This window comes from Miscanthus floridulus, chromosome 7 (assembly GCF_019320115.1).
Source record: "Miscanthus floridulus cultivar M001 chromosome 7, ASM1932011v1, whole genome shotgun sequence".
Classification (NCBI taxonomy): Eukaryota; Viridiplantae; Streptophyta; class Magnoliopsida; order Poales; family Poaceae; genus Miscanthus; species Miscanthus floridulus.
Genome location: NC_089586.1, coordinates 16,783,088 through 16,803,798, shown reverse-complemented (window position 1 = coordinate 16,803,798; position 20,711 = coordinate 16,783,088). Strand labels below are relative to the sequence as shown.

The following is a 20,711-nucleotide window of genomic DNA, read 5'->3' as shown; positions in this document are numbered from 1 at the left end:
GGAGCGCCTCCTCGTCTACGAGTTCATGCCGCGCGGAAGCCTCGAGAACCACCAGTATGTCAGTGACCAAGAGGGCAAGGAGGACATTTTTCTAGCCCGGTCCCATATGTCAGAGCCGCCAAACGGCTAAAACCTAACAGAATGTCGACGGAATGACGTGAAGGAAAAGAAAAGTTCGAGAAGGACAGGTAGGTGACGACTAACTTTTGAGGAGTACGCAGGAGTGTGACATTTTTTTTAAGGGTACACACGTAAAAGCCTCCCGATCTGATAAGCCGCCCGAATTTCCCCACCGTTCGAGCGCCGCCCGCCCGCACCACCGCCCACTCTAAAACCCTAGATCTCCCTACCCTTGTCCCCCAACCCCGACCCCGCCGCCGCCTCCTCAGTCGCCGGAGGAGGAGGGGCGCCTCGCCGCAGCAGCCATGTACCTCTACAGCCTGACGCTGCAGCGCGCGACGGGCGCGGTGTGCACCGTCATCGGCAGCTTCAGCGGGCGGGACTCGAAGAAGTCGGCCGCCTCCGGGTCCGGGTCCGGCTCCGGCTCCACGCAGGAGATCGCCGTGGCCCGGGGCAGCACGCTCGACCTCCTCCGCCCGGACCCGGAGACGGGCCGCCTCCGCACGCTCCTCTCCGTCGACGTCTTCGGCGCCATCCGCTCGCTCGCGCAGTTCCGCCTCACCGGCGCCAACAAGGACTACCTCGTCGTCGGCTCCGACTCGGGCCGCCTCGTCATCCTCGAGTACTCCCCCGACCGCAACCGCCTCGACAAGGTCCACCAGGAGACCTTCGGCAAGTCGGGCTGCCGCCGCATCGTCCCCGGCCAGCTCCTCGCCGTCGACCCTAAGGGCCGCGCGCTCTGCATCGCCGCGCTCGAGAAGCAGAAGCTCGTCTACGTCCTCAACCGCGACGCCGCCGCGCGCCTCACCATCTCGTCCCCGCTCGAGGCGCACAAGTCCAACACCCTCACCTTCGCCCTCGCCGCGCTCGACTGCGGGTTCGACAACCCCGTCTTCGCCGCCATCGAGCTCGAGTACGCAGAGTCTGACCGCGACCCCACGGGGCAGGCCGCCAACCAGGCGCAGAAGCTCCTCACCTTCTACGAGCTTGACCTGGGGCTCAACCATGTCTCCCGCAAGGTCTCTGAGCCGATTGATAATGGCGCCAATCTTCTCGTGACTGTCCCTGGTGGTGGTGACGGTCCGAGCGGGGTTCTCGTGTGCTGTGACAATTTCGTGCTGTACCGGAACCAGGGTCACCCAGAGATTCGTGCTGTGATTCCACGCCGTGCTGACCTCCCTGCTGAGCGCGGCGTCCTCATTGTTGCTGCCGCCACACACAAACAAAAGAGTATGTTCTTCTTCCTGCTACAGACTGAGTATGGTGACATCTTCAAGGTTGACCTTGATCATAGTGGGGATACTGTTAGTGAGCTCAGGATCAAATACTTTGACACCATACCAGTGACATCAGCTGTCTGTGTGCTGCGATCTGGTTTCCTCTTTGCTGCTTCTGAGTTTGGCAACCATGCACTTTACCAGTTCCGTGATATTGGTAGAGATGCGGATGTCGAGTCCTCTTCTGCAACACTGATGGAGACAGAGGAGGGATTCCAGCCAGTTTTCTTTCAGCCAAGGGCACTGAAGAACCTCATGCGCATAGATGAGATTGAGAGCCTCATGCCAGTCATGGACATGCGTGTCGCGAATTTATTTGACGAGGAAACACCCCAGTTGTTCACTGCCTGTGGCCGTGGTCCACGCTCCACGCTGCGCATCCTGAGGCCTGGCCTTGCCATCAGTGAGATGGCCCGATCAATGCTCCCTGCCGAGCCTATTGCTGTGTGGACTGTCAAGAAGAATATCAATGACATGTTTGATGCTTACATTGTTGTGTCCTTTACTAATGTAACACTTGTGCTCTCTATTGGTGAGACCATTGAAGAAGTCAGTGACAGCCAGTTCCTGGACACCACGCACTCCCTTGCAGTCGCGCTCCTTGGTGAGGACTCTCTGATGCAGGTCCACCCAAATGGCATCCGGCACATCAGGGAGGATGGTCGTGTCAATGAGTGGAGGACACCTGGAAAGAAAACTATTACAAAGGTTGGATCAAACCGTCTCCAGGTGGTAATCGCTCTTAGTGGTGGAGAGCTCATCTATTTTGAGATGGACATGACTGGTCAGCTCATGGAGGTGGAGAAGCAGGACATGTCTGGTGATGTTGCGTGCCTGGCCATTGCGCCGGTCCCTGAGGGGAGGCAAAGGTCAAGATTTCTTGCTGTAGGATCCTATGATAACACCATCCGTATCCTCTCACTGGACCCTGACGATTGCCTTCAGCCTCTAAGTGTCCAGAGTGTATCATCGGCACCGGAGTCACTTTTATTCTTGGAGGTCCAGGCCTCTATTGGTGGTGAGGATGGTGCAGACTATCCAGCCAATCTTTTCCTCAATGCTGGTTTGCAGAATGGTGTACTTTTCCGGACCAACGTCGACATGGTTACGGGTCAGCTATCGGACACACGTTCTCGATTCCTTGGCCTGAGACCTCCAAAGCTATTCCCTTGTATAGTTAGCCACAGGCAAGCAATGCTCTGCCTGTCCAGCCGTCCTTGGCTGGGTTATATACATCAAGGCCATTTTCTCTTGACACCATTGTCCTGTGATACGCTCGAATCTGCAGCATCATTTTCTTCTGATCAGTGCTCAGAAGGTGTAGTTGCTGTTGCGGGAGATGCCCTACGTATTTTCACCATTGAGCGCCTGGGGGAGACTTTCAATGAGACGGCTATCCCTCTACGCTACACCCCAAGGAAGTTTGTGATTCTACCAAAGAAAAAATATATTGCTGTCATTGAGAGTGATAAGGGTGCGTTCAGCGCAGAAGAGCGAGAAGCTGCTAAGAAAGAGTGCCTTGAGGCTTCTGGTGCAGCGGAGAATGGAAATGCGAATAATGGTGATCCAATGGAGAATGGTGATGGTCAAGAAGATGGTGCTGAGGGTAACATGTTTCCTGATGAACAATATGGTTATCCAAAGGCTGAATCTGAGAGGTGGGTTTCCTGCATTAGGATCCTTGATCCAAGGAGTAGGGACACAACCTGTCTGCTGGAATTGCAGGAAAATGAGGCTGCTGTCAGTATTTGCACTGTGAATTTCCATGACAAGGAGCATGGAACTCTACTGGCTGTTGGCACTGCCAAGGGATTGCAGTTCTGGCCAAGGAGGACCCTTGCTGGTGGATTCATCCACGTATATAAGTTTGTGGACGAAGGGAGGTCACTTGAACTTCTACACAAGACACAAGTGGAGGAAGTACCTCTTGCGTTGTGCCAATTCCAGGGACGATTACTTGCAGGTGTTGGTTCAGTGCTCAGACTATATGATCTGGGGAAGAGAAAGTTGCTCAGAAAATGTGAAAACAAGCTTTTTCCGAGGACAATAGTGTCTATTCATACCTACCGTGATAGGATCTATGTTGGTGATATGCAAGAGGTACGCTGTCAATCTTTGTTCTGTTCTGCTGAATTCCCTTGATTGTCAGTTCTTTCACATGGATGTGCTTTCTAAGGTTGACAACATGTTATAGTTGTCAACCCCTTAGACCTAGTTATGGCGTTCACAGTGATTTCATTTGAAGTATGTGACACATTTTTTGTATTTAATTAGATTTAACAGCATATGATTTGTTCAATTTACTAGTGTAGGAGCTTGAAGCGAATTGTCTGACATACTTGAATCATGTAGAATACTGTATATATAACATGTATCTGTATCTCCTAGAGTATTTTTCATATTTTTTTCCTTTGTGTTTTCTGATATTTTGTTGTACGATTACCTCTATTATTGATTGACTGGGTTCCTTATGACCATTGTTCAGCTTATGCAGTAGCATGTCATTCACCAGATCCCCCTTGGCTTCCTTTATTTCTGATATACTTTCTGTATGGTGCCATTTTCTTTTGCAGTCATTTCACTATTGCAAGTACAGACGAGATGAAAACCAACTCTATATATTTGCTGATGACAGTGTTCCCAGATGGCTTACAGCAGCACAACACATAGATTTTGACACTATGGCTGGAGCAGATAAGTTTGGGAATATATATTTTGCTCGTCTTCCTCAGGATCTCTCAGATGAGATTGAAGAAGACCCAACTGGAGGCAAGATTAAATGGGAGCAAGGGAAGTTAAATGGTGCCCCTAACAAAGTTGACGAGATTGTGCAGTTTCATGTCGGTGATGTTGTAACATGTTTGCAGAAAGCCTCTTTGATTCCTGGTGGAGGTGAATGTCTTATTTATGGGACTGTGATGGGCAGTGTGGGAGCACTGCTTGCATTCACCTCCAGGGAAGATGTTGACTTCTTCTCTCACTTGGAGATGCATCTCCGCCAGGAGCATCCACCATTATGTGGAAGAGATCACATGGCTTACAGATCTGCTTATTTTCCAGTGAAGGTAAAATGTTCCTTGCATTGGATTTGTGAACCAGGCAATATATATACGCTGATTCTAATATTCTATAATGTCACCAAGTGCATTATGTTAGCATGAGAAAAGACTGATCTAGCATTCTTGTGGCAGCCTTGCACAAATAGTTAGTTGTGCTCTTGACTTTGTAGCAGTCTAACCTTGAAAAACCATTGGAACCCAGTGCATGGGTAATGGATGGTTCCCACACTGCACACATATAGAATAGCACCATAAATTTAGGGCGTACCCAGTGCAAAGAGCTCCCGCTCTGTGCGGGGTTTGGGGAAGGGTGTCAGTGGCAAGCCTCACCCTCACCTATGCAATGCGAGAAGACCGCGACTCGAACCCGGGACCTTCCGGTCACAGGCGGTAAGACTCTACCGCTTGCACCAGGCCCGCCCTTCAGCACCATAAATTTAGCAAATGGAAAATTCATTTCCACTGGACTTGGTATAAACTCGCATGTCATATTGAGTAACTTGATGAAGTCTTATGAGCCCCTCTAGCATGGCATTGACGTCCTTGGTTTGCGATTAATGCATATATATTTAATTTATATTCGGATTGTTCACTTCCTGTAGTTGCAGTGAATTAGAGTCCAGTGGTTCTACTTAATGTCATGACAACACAGGTCTTCACTACCTGCACTGAACTTGACTTTTGTCAGCCAGTTAATTTCTTGTATGTAAGCTACTACTCCCTTGGGGGTCGTTTTAGATTTGATCTAAGTCAAGCAATTTTAACTTTGACCACACATAGCTGGAAATGTAAATAGGTTTACAACATAAGGTTGATGCTACTAGATTCATCATGAAAAGTAATTTCACAATATATAGTATCTCTGTTGAAATTTGTTTTCATAGAAATTGCCAGTCAAAGTTTCACCTTGTGGAGTGTAGACTATCAATGCCATAAATGACTTACATTTGGAATCAGTTGGAGTTTATGAAAACCATGCTGATGTGGGTTGTTGCTCATTCACATTAGCCCATGACTTTAATTTATTTGTTTGTTGTTACAGCTGAACTGCAAATGCAGTTTGAAACATGCTGTTACTGATGTGATGTCCGTTACAGGATGTGATAGATGGTGATCTCTGCGAGCAGTATCCCTCCCTCCCAGCTGATATGCAGAGGAAGATTGCTGATGAGCTGGACAGAACTCCTGGTGAGATCCTGAAGAAGCTAGAAGACATCAGGAACAAAATCATCTAAGCCCACGGTTTAGTGTGAAGGAACTGGGCAGGGAAATGCAACTGTCCGGTGCTCTTTGCTTCAATGCTGTATCCAGTTCGAGCCGTTGGGCAGCACTTCAAGATGTGACACAGCATTCAACAAGTTTGGAGCACGCTGATTTGTACAATCTTTCCTGATGCTAACTGGTCCATGGTCCAGTCCGCGTTTTATAGCTGAGATAGAGCATGTACGGCACCAGAATGGTTTTTTTGTACCTCGTAGAAGTGATTTAGCTGATGTCATTGACTGTTTGTTACTTGGCTTGATGTAATTGAGTGAAGTTATACCTGTTGGATATTCGTGCAGTAGGCGGTGGCTACCTTGGTAATGTACCATAGATTTTTGAAGTGTAGATGCGTGCTGTCATTGCTTTTTCAGATTGTTCAGCTGATGGAAATCCTCAATTGCCGCATCTGCTCGGTTCATGCGTTACAATCAGAACATATAATTTACATATATAGAGCATTCTTAAACTCATGCACACAAATGTTCATGGTTCCAGAATCAAAGCAGCGTAGGTTCGCAATACTGGAGCCGATCATCATTGACAGCAAAATGACGTGTGTGAGCAGACGCTAGGATTTTTGCCAGTAGCCGGTGCATGTAACCTGAATTCCTGTAGAAAACAAGAGCCACAACAGCCAGTGTCTTACCAAAAGTGAATTTTCGTTCTGGTGGTGAGATGCCTTCGTTCTGGTGATTTATGAAATAGGGCATAGGTTGTGGTGATTTATCTAGTTCTGTATTTCTGTTCAGGAGAGGCAGTAAGCTGAAGCTTTCTCCTTGTGAGCGTCGCTCTTTACCAGTGAGGATGGATCACTGCATACTTCACCTCTAATAAAGCTGCTTCTCTCTGTCACTGTAGACGTGTAAAGCCCAATACACTGAATCAGAGAGCACAGACAACTATATCTTACGTAGAGAGCACAGGCACAGGCAATTATACCTGACGGAGGGGTAACCTCTAGAGTTGTCTAAAAAAAAAACTCGACTTACGGGCTAAGACAGTCCGAGTATTATGCCTAAGAAGAAGAAATTCTCATGCAGATCAAGAAAACCCTCGAACCTTTACCCCACCCATACACAGCGGCACCGTAGCTCCCACGAGACTGGACTGGCCTTAGACCTGTACTGTGACTTGGGGCATACGAGGGGATTTTTTTCAACACGTAGATAAACTACGCTTCCTTCGGCCAACAAATCCGCCCCCAAGGGGATTCGAACTCTGGGCGGCAAGGTGCAAAGCGCACAGCCGGACCAACTGGTCTAGCGTTCGCTTGCACATCAAGAGTTGTCATAAATTAACTACCCTCTCCATTCTAAATTATATGCCATTTTAATTTTTCTAGATACTGTATTTAGCGTAGTATATATATGTCTAGTTATTTCGATTTTTCTAGATACATGTATTTAGACGACATTGTATATGTCTCTATAAATATAACATTATATATATAGAGAGAAAAATCAAAACACGATTTACAGTTATATAATTTGGAACCAGGAGAGAGTAAACTCTATCGAAGCTCACTCCCCTGGGCCACCCGCAGCTCGCGACAAGCCACAAGTGCTTTCCCCGCCTATTTCACATTCACTTCCTCGGTTGCTCAGCCTCCGCCAAACCCGAAGCCCCAGATCGGAAGATCGCCCACGACCCGCTTCTCCCCGCTTGCCGTCCATGGCCGCCACTTGCCGTCGTACGGCTGATCCGGTCGTCCCATCATCACCACCGCATCCCTCACCTGTGAAGGATGTCGGGGCAGATTCACCGCAGCGTTGCCAACGGGCAGCCGGTGGAGGATACGGCTGGCCTCATCCCGGTGATGGACCAGCTGCGCACCACCATGCGCATGAGGATGTAAGTTTTTTTTTTCTGTCCAGCGTTGACTCTACCGATCACAGTCGTCATGGTACTAGTTCTGCTCAGTTTTTCCTTCTATGTATGTGTTTCACTAAGGTTTAGAGAGGAGAGTAATTTTAATGGATTGGTGAGGCACTTCTGGCTGAACTACATCTTTGTCCTCTCATATTAACCCTTTTATGCCACAAGAGTTATTTCCTTTCCGTAACTAGTATAATGCCCGTGCTAACGCCACGACTTCATTCTAAGGATGCACTTGAAAACAACCATTTTCAACCAAACGACGACATTTTTTCCATAGTTTTTAGTCGCACGTAATTGTATATCACCATACATATAATCCGGAATACACTCATGCATAAGAAGGCATAATAAAGTCATGTCTCGCATACTACAAATAAGTTCTGAATTGCTTAAGTAGATCTTGGAGTTCTCCAGGCATAATGTTTTCACATTCATGGAAACAACCAAAAGTGTTAGGAAGCTGAATGCAGCACCAACTTTTTTCATGTAAAAGAAAAATGACAAGGTTGCAATTGAACAGTTAGGACAGCTTTCCTAACATCACGAACCATTAGTTCTTGTGGCATGATGGATGAGTTTAGAGTAGATAGAATAACAGGGAATCACATCACAGACATACAAATGTACATGTCTCAAGAACACGTCAAAACTACACTAAACATTTGACGACTTTTGATAATTCCTAGCAACTATTTCACCCTTCAACATAGTCTCCCAGGTACCTCAGATCAGCGGCGGACCCAGAAAATATTTCAGGGGAGGCTGAACAACACTGTTGTTCGATCTTAAGTCTCAGCTCCCCCCCTACACTATAGAATTTTGCCTAAAAATTCATGGGGGCTCCACAGGGGTTCCACTGCTGCGAAATGGGTAGGGGGGCTTAAGCCCCCCCCCCCCCCCCCCCCCCCCCCCCCCCCGCCCCACCGCTGTGTCCGCCCCTGCCTCAGATGTCTTCCGATTCCATCAATGGAAACAAAGACCAAGCTTATTTGTTGTCACCTGTCTACTGTATGGTTCTTGGAGCTGCAGGCAAATGAAACAAGTATTACTTCCTTTTGCAGGCTAAAAATAAATTCTAGCTACCTGATAATTCTCAATTCTAGCTACCTGATAAATTTACAAGCATTTTGCAGGCTAAAAATCAATTGCATGACAGATTGTACAGCTGCTTCTCACTGAAACTTATGATCTGTATATACCTGATAAATGCATTACTTCCTTTTTTCCTTTAGGAGGTAACTCCTATGAAAATTACAGGGCTAAATATATAGCAAGGATCTTCAGAAACAAGCACCAGTTGAACTTACTACATTGAGGGGTGATCAGAGACGGAGTTGGGTACTTCTACTCAATGACTTGGGTGATCACTTCAGAATTAGCAATCCATTTGCCATCAGCACCGTTATACACATGCACCTTACCCTCTGGGCTGATCTTCCGAAACCTGAAAAAGGTCCTACAGTAGGTTAGATGTGAAAATCACAAACACACAAAACCCCAGAGTCCAAATGGGCTAAATTACACCCTTGGCTCACTGAAATTTTCATTTGCTGCAAAATCTTCTCCTATGGTTAAATTTTCAGAAGCTGCAAAATCTTCTTCCATCTTCAAATTTAGAAATAGCTAGCAACCTATAGCATATCATGTGCATATATATGCAGAGAGCAAGCCATTTAACTAATTTTCTGTCTGTACAATTTTTCAATCTCTTATAGGCCCATCTAAGAACAAATTTTCTGCTGCATATATAGATCTGAACTTGCAGCCAATTGTAAGCTGCATAGTAAAACTTTCGGAAAAAAATCAGAGTGAGTGAAAAAAGGAAGCTAGAGATACCTGCAGATAGCCCTGGACCTCATCTTCAACTTTGTTGCCACCATTTATCCAATTTTCAATCTTTACAATTTGCATTCGCTTAGAGCTGGAACTGAGAAGCTAAGACTTACTCAACTTTGCAGAACTAATACTGACGCCACCATAGCCTGCTGCAGCCATCTAATTTAAGAAATGACAGAGATTGTTTCTCTGAAACAAACCTAATAGGTCATCCTATAGAATTATAATCAATTGCATCGACAGCGACCACGTACCCAACCGAGATGGCGCCAAGGTGGAATATACTGCTTCTGTCATTTTAACATCTGTGCAACCGGATATAGGTTCTACATCACATGGTTCTGGGTGTATAAAAATTAAGCGTGTTACTCATTTCGATGCATAAACAAAGAAGAATAGTATACATGATCAGATTGCGGATACCATGATCAGGAGTCGACGAGTCGTTAGTATTGCCGGTGTTTTTTCCTTGCACAGTATTCACGTTGCTTTCTATTCCGCTCTTCTCTTTGTTCGGTGGTTTCCTCGGCCCTTTTCCGTGCGTGGTATTCACGTTGTTTTCTATTCCTTTCTTCCCTCTTTTCTCTCTCTTCATCATCTGCAGGTTCACCTTCACGTATATAATGTGTGTCACAGTTTCGCAAAAAAATCTGAGAAACTGACCAGAAACCATGGCAGCTAACATACCCCGTCCAATGATGTTTGATATGTCGCTAAATGCAGGGCGGGTTGGTCATCTATCCCCCATGACAGACCACCTAATAATTTGACTTTAATAAACAAATAATAATGTAAGGATCAGAATTGTTACAAATCATATATTAGAAGGAATAATGAACAAATATTGTCTTGGTTGCATAATAATCTAAGGATCGGAATTGCTACAAAATACTGTGTATCTCAGATATAACATGCTGTCACCCATACAGAACATTATTTGGGTCATACATTGCTGATGTCCAGATTGCTGATGGTATAACTAATTAGCTAGATAACAGAGCATCAATCCTTAATTAATTCAGCACACTCAATGCTGATTTCTGTTGGAAGGTAGAACATTGGCGATCTGGGAATTGTAATGACAGTGGAAGTTGGAAAGTGTAACAAAAAAATACGTTGGCAGTGCAGCTCTCTCCATCATAGCGGCAATGTTGGACAACAGGTTCAGCTAGAAAGCCCTCAAACATAAGTGTTCAAAGCAAAGCATAGCTATAGAAGATGCCATCAGATTTTAGACATTCATACTTCAGAAAAAATACTGAAACTTAAGCTGCAGAAGACAAGTCTCAGAATGGACTATGCCTACTCCCAGCCTTGGGCAGTCGGCTGGGTTGCTTGGTCCCAACCAATAGGAGCAAGCAAGAAGATGAGGAAATTCTAAAATGAGCAGGTAACAGTATATATCAGGAGCAACACCCCAATCAGCACCAGTAGGAGCAACAGGCGGCACAGCAACATCAGAGGTCCACTGGTCACCACCCCACTGATCAGCTCCTTGGTAATCAGTGATTGCGGCAAACTCAGGGGCCGCGGCAGCTTCCTCCTGCAAACAACATTATCATATAAGAATGCAAAGGTTACCAAAAAAACTGGACTCATGACATCTCCAATGTCATTTTGAGCAGAAGTGGGAGGTCATGGCCGTAGCAAATAATAAGAAACAATGTGCTCCAAATCGATAACATAACAACAACATTAAATCAGCCAGTAGCAGTAGTACAATCCAGATATTCAGATTATCAGAAGTGTAGAAAAGCACTGAAGCACCCCCAAAAGAAACAAGCCTTGTCCTTTGCCTACAACGTGAGATAACACTGCATCCATATATTTGCTACCAGTAAAGCAGATAATCAGCCTCTGATCTGAGACTATACCTCTACTTCCTGTTAAAAATAGGATAGAAAATTAAAAATCAAATGATTTAAACTGTCAGAAAACAACATGTTGCCCAGCTACGAGCAAAGGACAACGCCCCTTTTGTGATATGATTTTCTTACTGTATTTTGTTGATCAAGTGGTGTGATTGCACACACTTGACACTTGTTAAATTTTTTTGAGGCCACCGTGCATACTAAGGGCCGTAGAAAAGTAAGATAGGCCTATAAACCAAGATACAAGGCTCACTTGTTTATTTGTTTATTAGGTGAGACATTTCATCAAACGACATGTGGGCGAGTAAACACAAATGGTGCCCACCACATCTCAGAACCTACTAAAACCTAAAGCAACCCATCCGTTCTCAACACCAGTGAATTAGATTGCAAACCAGGAGAGATTACCAAGCTAATAAGAAGAAATAGCAAGAAAATGATATGATGGTCATACGGCAGTTGAGCAGGCTTCCGTCCCAGGAAAGGAAGAGGGCAAATAGCGTGGATAACCTCAGTTGAGTAGCAGCATCTTGAGCTTGCTGCCGTCATCGGAGGCGAGGCCGGTGTGCCTGGTCGCGCCCCAACCTAGCCTGGAGGCCCCCACCCCGCCTGGAGGCCTCGGGCCTGGCCGCGCGCCCTTGCCTGGAGGCCACGAGCCTGGCCGCGCCCCTGGCAGCTTCGGAACATGGTCGCAAAGGGCTCGAACCCTAACCTGCTTGGGTTGCTCCTGTTTGAGCTCGTGGGCGGTGGAGGCAGGGACGACAGGGGTGGTGTCGGTACAGAAAGTGACCAACTAGTGAATATTTGTAGTTTTGCTGTATGTTGTGATCGGAGGTGGCCTAGCACTCAATGACACAGGATTTATACTGGTTCAGGCAACGTGTCCTATGTTCAGTTTAGGTCGGTCGGTGATTTTATTCCTGAGCCCAGGTGCTCGAAGTCTGTAGTGGGGTTACAAACGGGAAGAGAAAGGTGGGGTGTACGAGAGGCTCGGTCGGGTCCGACCGAAAGGGCCGAGGGCGACCGGAACTCCGCTATGAGCTAGGTGCTTGAGCGTATGCTTTGAAGGGTTGTGAGCTATCGATCTAGTGAATCTCAACTTGAAGAAGTTGACCTCCTTCGTTGGAGGGAGCGTATCCCCTTTTATAGATGAAGGGGATGGCCTTACAGGCGAGAGGGAGAGAGTACGGGTGTTGCTAAGCCTTGTTGCCCACGCCGATGAGGACAATGATGATGGGAGGCGCCCACAATGCTGTTGATGTCACTGTAGAACGTTAGGTGCACATGGGAGGTTGCGTTGCCTTCTTCAGGAAGGGTAGTTGTTGGTACCTGCAAAATAGTGTTGGTATGTGAGGAGCCCTACCACGTGTACCAGGTATGGTGAACCCTGGCGCCCATAGTACTATCGATGCCCGGAGGCATGGGGGCTTTTTGCCGTATGGGAGTCCAACGGCGCCTATAATACTGTAGATACAAATGTCGGCGCCTACAATACTGTTTGTGTCAAGGCGGTTGTGGAGCACTGTTCCCGCAGGCGTTCAGGGTATGGTCCCTATACCGTGGTTTGATTCGTGTGCTGCTTTCTCCGTTTGTCCCTGGACCCTTTCGAGTGGACGTCCCCGGTCGGATGGCTCCAGTCGGCTTCGGTTGCGCCAGACGGAGAAGAGCGGCGGGCAGGGTTCTTACGTACCCCGGTCGGAGAGACACGGGGTCGGAGTCGGAAGTAGGGCTCGGGGCAGGCCTTCCGATCGGAGAGACCGTTCGGAGGCGCCAGACCTTCCGGTCGGCTGCTGGGCTGTCCCTTTGCCCTGTTGTTTTTTAGACTCTTGGGCTGAGCCTTGGCGTGGAAGCCGGTCCCCGAGGGACCCGGGTTTATGAACCCGACATGTGGTGACGACGATTATGGTGGCTCGGGGTTACATCGATCACGACGAACGCGCAGCGGGGACGGCATCCCGGACAGCCGCGCAGCAGGGATGGGGGCTCGGGGGTACGGCGACCCTGACGAGCGCGCAGCAGGGATGGGGCCGCGACGGCGGGGATGGCGGTCGCGATGGCGGCCGCGGCTGCGGGGATGGCGACCGCCGCGCTCTGATCCCCCACACTGCGCTGCCTATCCCGGCGTCGAGCGCGAGCGGGGCGAGGCCCTGGATCTGCCCCCCACACCGCGCTCCCCGTCCCAGCTTCGAGCGCGAGCGGGGCGAGGCCCTGGATCTGGCTAGAGCCCCTCGACGGGGGCGCGGAAGGGGTGACGTAGCTGCTTCCGACGGCGGAGGCGTTGGTGGTTGTCGCCACTCGTCCTAGCGGATCTTTCCGTCGCCGGGGATGGGGCGGGAGAGGAGTCGCGCATGGGGGTTTTGAGTCGCCGACCGCCGCGCTCTCGGTCGTGCCGAGCGCCGGGAGGGTCGTCGCCCCTTCCGTGCTCTACTCCTGCGTCGTCTGCAGCCTATACACAACCATGTGTTTTATGCAGAACGCATCAATTTTTTTTTACCATAGGATTAAGATCCAACAGCCTCTACCATTCTTCTATCTCCAGCCTCCACAGATCACAGATCACAATTTTTTTTTGTGGAAGGATAAATCATAGATCCGCCGTCGCCGCCGCCGCGGGCGCCGGGGCGAGCTCGCCGGTCGCCGTCACTGGTGCCGGTGGTCACCGGTGAGAAAGAGAGAGGGAGAGAGATAAAAAAAATCCATGTGTTTTTTTGTGCTAAAACACATGTGTGTTGTATAGCATTTCTGTTTGTTTTTTCCAGGAGAAGAAAATGGGGAGCAGGTGCGCGGGGATGGAATTGAACCCTGGCCAAGCGTTGCGCGCTGCTGGGGTGGGTGCGGGATGAGGGCCGGACGGGATGAGTGATGAGGTTTGGTTCCAGCAATCTCGTCCGTTGAATGTGAGTGAGCAAGAGAAAGAAGAGGCCAGAATAAATCTTGTCCTTTTATTTGAAAGGTTAGTTGCTGCTGGGTGTAATTATTTTGGTGTACTTAGCAGAGTTCATAACTGTGATGTTGGGGTGGCTTAAGTTCACAAGCGGTGCATTAAATAGTGGTAGAGATTACCAAGGCGACAATATAATGGATTTATTATCCTTCTGCTACTTATATTAGTATGTTACTGAGTTCCCTTTAAATCTATTAGGAATTGCACATGGCACTGGGTTTATGACTATTCTTGTATGGGCAGACTTGCGTATGTGCGAAGCACACCATCGTTGGCTGAGTGGCAGCCGCGGTTGCCGGAACTGGTAACGGTTGCCGGAACTGGTAAAGTGGCTCGAGGAGACCTTGAATACAAAATTTCCAAACAAGGTATTGCTATGTGTTTTCCCCTTCTCTTTTTCCAATGCTCTGCTCTGGTCCTTTTGTGATCAAACACTTTCTGGGGAGCAAGAGTAAACATTAGTGTTTCACCACTTTGGTTGTTTGATCCTGGTATTGTTTGAGCAGAATGACTACTACAATATGATGAAGGGACCAGTTGAGCCACAATTGCAGTTTGCTATTATGACACTAAGTGCTCAGAATCAACAAACCCCACAGATGTTTGGGCAGGCAGCGCAGATAAATCAGGTCTCTGGCAGTGGTGTCGGTGTTGGTTTTGGTGGTGCTTGACGAGATCCTGCAGCACCAGCTGATGCAGGATACGGCAGCCATGTCAGGAACGGACCAGCAATTTGTCATGTTACGAACTGCTATGCGCGAAAAATGTAAGCATTTATTACTGTTGATTTTGACTAAGTAAACTATTTTGTAGGCCATGAGTTACATTTGACTTTGACTAAGTAAACTATTTGTGCGCGAAAGGATTGAGATTAGCTCTATCGTCCATGAAAATTGAAATTAATCATTTTAGTTCCTCTCCATGTTGATGTTATGTGTTTTGGCTTGCCGAAATCCCCTTTAATGAATTATGTGTTGGTCCCACCCCTAACCTCTTGACCCCAAAAAGAATTGTGGTGAATTAGTGAGTCTCGATTGGCTGAACGATAGCATTTCTAAACTAAAGTGGCAGGCCCAAATTGTTAAGATGCACTGACAATAAATATTACTCCCTAAATTCCAAATTGTAAGACGTTTTGGCTTTTTTAGATACGTAGTTTTTGCTATGCACTTAGATATACACTATGTCTAGATATATAATAAAAATAATGTATCTAAAAAAGCCAAAACGTCTTATAATTTGGAATGGAGGGAGTACCATAAACTTTATACTCCTAGAATTATTTCATTTCCATAATTACAAAGGCAACAATTGATACTTATATCATTGACTGCCATTTATATTTTGAAATTAGTTGAATAGCCCTCATAACTCCTAAGCACCCAAAGTTTAGGTTTGTGGCTGATTTTCTCAAATAGAACATATATGACTTACTTTTTGTACTGTTCTTAATCTTAAATTGGTAGATTCGACTATATGGGAAGGGAACAGATGTCAACTGAGTGGGGGAAGCGGTTGCCAGAACTGGCAAAGCGGCTTGAGGACATCTTGTACAGAACATTCCCAAACAAGGTATTGCTAACCCCTTCCCTTTTAGTTCTGCAAAGCTTTAGTCTACTAGAGATCAAGTACATTTCTGTGGAGCAAAAATAAATCTTGCTGTTTACACCCTTTTGGTTTTTTGATCCTGGTATTGTTTGAGCAGAATGACTACTACAATATGATGAAGGGACCAATTGAGCCACAGTTGGAGTTTGCTATTAAGACCTTGGTTGATCAGCACCAGCAATATCAACAAAACCTACAGCTGCCAACGCAGACACCATCTTCATCCAGCTCAAATCAGGTATATTTTCCTTGTGCATTTTAACATTTTAATCTTTTTCATGCAACCCAAATTTGACTGGGACCAAAACTATTTACAATTTTGACCCCTGTGGTCAACCACCATTATCAGTGGCATGGCGATTCAACTTGTCAAGCTCTGAAGTCTGAATATGTTGGCAAGATGGGGATGACATACGGATCTGCGCAGCGGTAGCAGGCTCGATGTTGTGCGGGAGTTACCAGGTTGAAGCCAGGTGACAGCATGTGAGAAAGAGAGGGGAGGGGAGCGGGGGTAGAGGAAGAAGATGGGGACATAGCGGTTGTTTCCAATGGATTATATGTTTTGCGATGACTAGTCCGAGGTTGGATAAATTTACACTGGCACAAATAATTAAAAAAAACTGCAATTAATTAGCAATTTTCTTCACCTCCATTCACCTCAATAGTGTGGGTTACAAGTGACTACTCGCTGTGTGGCTGATTAGCAATAGCTTCAAAACAGAAGATCCAGAGTATTTGTTTTTATCAGATAACACACTAAATTGTGTTTGGATAATGCAAATGTAGTTTGAAACATGCTGTCACTGATGTATACTGTTGCCTGATACAGGATGCGCATCTTGATGGTCTATCTAAGCTGTTTGTTGCATCCCTCCGCCTCCAGTTTGCATCCACACATGCTGAAGAGCGGGATTAAACTAGTGAAGTTCTGCACTATTACGTCATGCATCGTGTTTGCTCTCTCCTTGCTTGCATTCAGAACATCCCTTTACTGAAAATTCAGTAAGAATTTGTCATTCGCAGCATATGTGGATCCGTTCTGACTTTTGGGAGCAAGCCAAATCATACATGTCCTGAGTAAATAAAATACCAGAAATGCGAAATACGTTATCTTATTTATGGAGCTTTATTTATCATGCAATTCCTTTTCTAATGCAGAATGACTACAAGTGCTATGATCTAGGGACAGCCTGAAGTACAGCTGATTTTCGCCAATATGACCCTCATTGCTGAGTAGCTGATATCTTGAAGCAATAACCACTCCCCAATTTCGTGTCAGGAGAAGTGTTGAGGAGTGCACCTTATTGTAGCTAGAAATGCAGCATTGCTAGTGGTCAAAACTGCATAACAGGTATTGTACGTATTGGACTTGTGGTGGAGACGTGGAGACCAAGAGTTTACTGTATTGTTTATACACTTGAACCATGAAGATATATTAACTTGGTAATTATAGTGTCATGTTTGTCTTCGTTCATACACTTGAATAGCCGGTGACAGACTTTGTGGTAACGACCAAGAGTTAACTGTATTGTTCATAGAAAAAGTTTCGTGATTGCCTTCGTTATATTTGTCTTCGACTAGGATTGTGAAGAGGTTGTTTTGGACTAGGATTGTAGTACTTTGATAGATTAGGGACCTAGACGAGTAGTTTGTTAGCTTGGGACCTAGGTGAGAGTCACATGTAGTTTAGAGACCGTCCTTGTATTTCTTTGAGTAGTTTTATAGCTTGGGACCTAGGTGAGAGTCATATGTAGTTGAGAGACCTTCCCTGCATTTCTTTGTAAAATTTGGTCTGATTCCCTTGTTTGCAAGGGATGAATCCAGTTTCCTTTATAAAAAAACAAAAATGGTGTGATGTTTGATTCTTGCTTGTATTATTATATAATTATGGTAATAACTTTAATACGCACTGTCGTATTTTATCCAGCCGTGCGCACACACACTCACGCCCGACGCCCGCACTCATTTCCCTCTCCACGTGCCGCGGTTCCTCCCTCCTCTTCGGCGGCTCCTCCCTCTGTCGCCTCCGGCGTCGACGGTGGGTTCTGGAGATGGCAGCGATGACGAGGTAGGCGGCTTCCTCCTCCTCCTGCTGCTTTTCCTAGATCTACGAGTTAGTGTTCCAGCGAGCTCTCCCTCTCATCTTCCAAAACTCCGGCGGGTTTAGAAAGGAAAGGTTTGGGGGAGGAAGGCCGGCGAGACAGTGGAGATGGTTGGACAGCGGTTAGGGGCCCTAGCGGCGGTGGAGGCGGCCGGGCCAGTTTAGGGTGGGGGCGTCACGGCATTGCCGGCCGGCGAGCATGGCCATGGCGGCGGTGGAAGGGGGAGGGGAAGAAGGTGGTGCCGTGAGCGAGCTAGGGTTTTCGTCAAAACCCTAGCTCGCCCGCACGGGGCGGTGGGCGGCGACCGCGGAGCTCCGACGAAACCCTAGCTTGTGTGGGTCGCTCAGCCTCGACGATCCCCAAGATCATAAATCACCAACGTTCCGCTTCTCCCCGCCACCGTCGCCGGCGGCCGTACGGCTGATCAAATCGTCCCATCGTCTCCGTCACCAGATCGTCACCTTAGCAGGATGTCGGGGCAGATGGACCAGGTCGATAGCAGCGTTGGTACCGGCGGCGCCAACGGTCAAGCGCACCACCACCAGCTGGTGGAGGACGCAGCTGGCCTCCCGGCGACGGACCAGCAGTTCGTGATGCTGCGCACCGCCATGCGCGAGAAGATGTAAGTTTCTGTCTGTCCAGTGTTGACTTCACCGATCACAGTTACAATCAGTTTTACTGAATTAGTGAGGCACTTCTGGCTGCCTAGACTGCTAAACAGGGAATCCAAGATTTCTGAAGTGTGCCCGTATCAATTTTTTCCATAATACTTATTCCTAATTATTGTGATGACCAAGGCGACAACGGATTTTTTACACTTGGTACTACTTGTATGTATGTTACAGAATTCCCTTCGAAATTATTTGCACATAAATTTCTATACTAGTTGAATCCCTTTCCAACGCCGCCCCCCCCCCCCCCCCCCCCCCCCCCTTTTGTTTTTGCATGTGGCTGGTTTTGTGAACCCAATAGAAGGTATAACCTGTGGCCATATCAACTTTTTCTAGTATAATGCAAGAGTTATTTCCAAATTTCTATAATTACCAAGTCGGCAATGGATATAAGTACTACTCAGCATGTTATTGTATTCCCTTCTTATGAGGAATTGCACATAAATTTCCATACTAGTTGCATTCCAGTACAAAACCGTACTACCCCAACATTTTTTTAGTGCATGTAGCGGATTTTGTGAACCCTGTAGAAGGCATGGGATTGGGGTTTTGACTATTCTTAAATCGGCAGACTAGAGTATATATGAAGGAAACCATCGTTAGCTGAGCGGCAGCACCGGGTGCCGGTGCTGACAGAGTATCTTGAGAAGATCTTGTATACAAAATTTCCAAACAAGGTACTGCTATCCCCTTCCCTTTTTCTTTTGCGAAGCTTTGTTCTAACTAGAGATAAGTACATTTCTAGGGAGCAAAAGTAAATCTTGTTGTTTCACCCTTTTGATTGTTTGATCATGGTATTGTTTGAGCAGAATGACTACTACAATATGATGAAGGGACCAATCGAGCCACAATTGTTGTTTGCTCTTAAGACCTTGATCGCTCGGAACCAGCAAAATCAACGAAACCCACAAGTGGAAAGGCAGACACCACCTTCATCCAGCTCAAATCTGGTATATCTTTGTGCATTTTAATTTTTAATACTTTAACCTTCTTTGTTTAACCTAAATTTTTTACCAAACCAAAACTATTTACTATTTTGGCCCTCACAGTCAACACCATACCTTAGAGAGATGGGCATGAGGTCACGGTAGGCAACGAGAGGACGACCCTCCAAGGGTTTCCACCGCTGCAACCATCGGTGGAGGTGACCTGTGCCTTAGCCCCCTCTGTCTTCCCCATGTCTCTCCCTTCCATCTCTTCTCGCCTCAGTTTTTCATCACTGAGTCACCCCATGTAGCTTCCTCATCTATGGTTGTCATTGCCATCACCTCTGTCTCTTCCTGCACAGCCCAACTCTCTTGGTGCCCGCCCTCGGAGCGCCCATCCCTACCTGTGGTTGCCATCTCTCCACCACATGTCATCGTTGTGGATGACGGGGTCGCTAGGCCCCCTTGTGGATCGAGTGTCCCCACATCAACCACTCCCAGTGGCACTCCTCACTCCAGAAGCTGAGCCCTCATCTCGATCACCACCAGTTGCACGGCCTCATTCACCAACTCTGTCAGCCTCCATGGTCGATATTGCCAAGGCAATAGCCCCTTTATATGGCTAATGTGAGGTACTGACATTTAGTTAAGCTTATTCAAACAATAAAGTTAAAGTATGTGGACTACACAATACCTCATTTACTTGCCTTTACCGACGATCAAGAGAAGAGATGGGTATGCTCCAAAGGCAAACCACCTTATCAGAAGCAAATCTCAATACCAACACGGCAACACCATTATACAAACGAACAAAAACATGAATAACACACTAGAGCCCCACAGCCACCATTCAAACACCTACCAATGCACTACCATTCATGACAGCTGCACTATCACTACTACACTCGTACCTTTTATAGTCGCGTCGTAACCCACATCGCAGTCCAATTTTGGCCTCGCCAGTAAGCTGTCGGCGATGATACTCATAGCCATCACCGTTGGTATTTGAGATCGACTGGGGTGTACACTACACCACTGTATTGGCTTATCATTCGTCCGTGATAAGGTCCTTACTTCCATCGCATTGGAACATGACCCGCGTGTGTGGGTATGCACTAACACCGTTGCATGGCTTATGATCCGTCCGTGATCAGAT

At 47.0% G+C, this 20,711-nt stretch overlaps 2 protein-coding genes and 1 long non-coding RNA gene across 10 annotated transcripts; 2 read left to right on the top strand and 1 right to left on the bottom strand.

The window, feature by feature from the left end:
* Positions 1 to 278: 278 nt before the first annotated feature.
* LOC136466627 (spliceosome-associated protein 130 A-like) lies at positions 279 to 6,000 on the top strand. The gene is made up of 3 exons (XM_066465098.1): positions 279 to 3,497; positions 3,971 to 4,462; positions 5,554 to 6,000. The coding sequence occupies exons 1-3, from the start codon at positions 426 to 428 to the stop codon at positions 5,689 to 5,691; spliced, it is 3,702 nt and encodes a 1,233-aa protein (XP_066321195.1). The 5' UTR covers positions 279 to 425; the 3' UTR covers positions 5,692 to 6,000.
* A 1,272-nt stretch (positions 6,001 to 7,272) lies between these two features.
* On the top strand, positions 7,273 to 17,324 carry LOC136466624 (probable histone acetyltransferase HAC-like 1). 5 transcript variants are annotated; one of them, XR_010761389.1, is made up of 7 exons: positions 11,803 to 14,257; positions 14,492 to 14,616; positions 14,755 to 15,014; positions 15,715 to 15,820; positions 15,954 to 16,094; positions 16,686 to 16,858; positions 17,015 to 17,324. XR_010761389.1 is itself a non-coding variant. In XM_066465095.1 (7 exons), exons 4-6 carry the CDS (start codon positions 15,725 to 15,727, stop codon positions 16,770 to 16,772), a joined length of 324 nt encoding a protein of 107 aa, XP_066321192.1. In that variant the 5' UTR covers positions 14,128 to 14,257; positions 14,492 to 14,616; positions 14,755 to 15,014; positions 15,715 to 15,724; the 3' UTR covers positions 16,773 to 16,776; positions 17,015 to 17,324. The 5 variants fall into 5 exon arrangements, 3 of the variants coding, with proteins under 3 accessions (XP_066321194.1, XP_066321192.1, XP_066321193.1); XM_066465095.1 differs by having other exon boundaries at positions 14,128 to 14,257; positions 16,686 to 16,776; XR_010761390.1 differs by lacking the exon at positions 11,803 to 14,257 and adding an exon at positions 7,273 to 7,570 and having other exon boundaries at positions 16,686 to 17,324.
* Positions 8,538 to 11,884, bottom strand: LOC136466625 (uncharacterized). Of its 4 annotated transcripts, none has more exons than XR_010761394.1 (5): positions 11,759 to 11,884; positions 9,857 to 11,316; positions 9,434 to 9,774; positions 8,905 to 9,041; positions 8,538 to 8,620 (listed from the first exon to the last, which is right to left on the bottom strand). It is a non-coding gene; the product is annotated as an uncharacterized lncRNA (long non-coding RNA). The 4 variants fall into 4 exon arrangements; XR_010761393.1 differs by lacking the exon at positions 11,759 to 11,884 and having other exon boundaries at positions 9,857 to 10,043; positions 10,121 to 11,749; XR_010761392.1 differs by lacking the exon at positions 11,759 to 11,884 and having other exon boundaries at positions 9,857 to 10,031; positions 10,121 to 11,749.
* Positions 17,325 to 20,711: the final 3,387 nt, after the last annotated feature.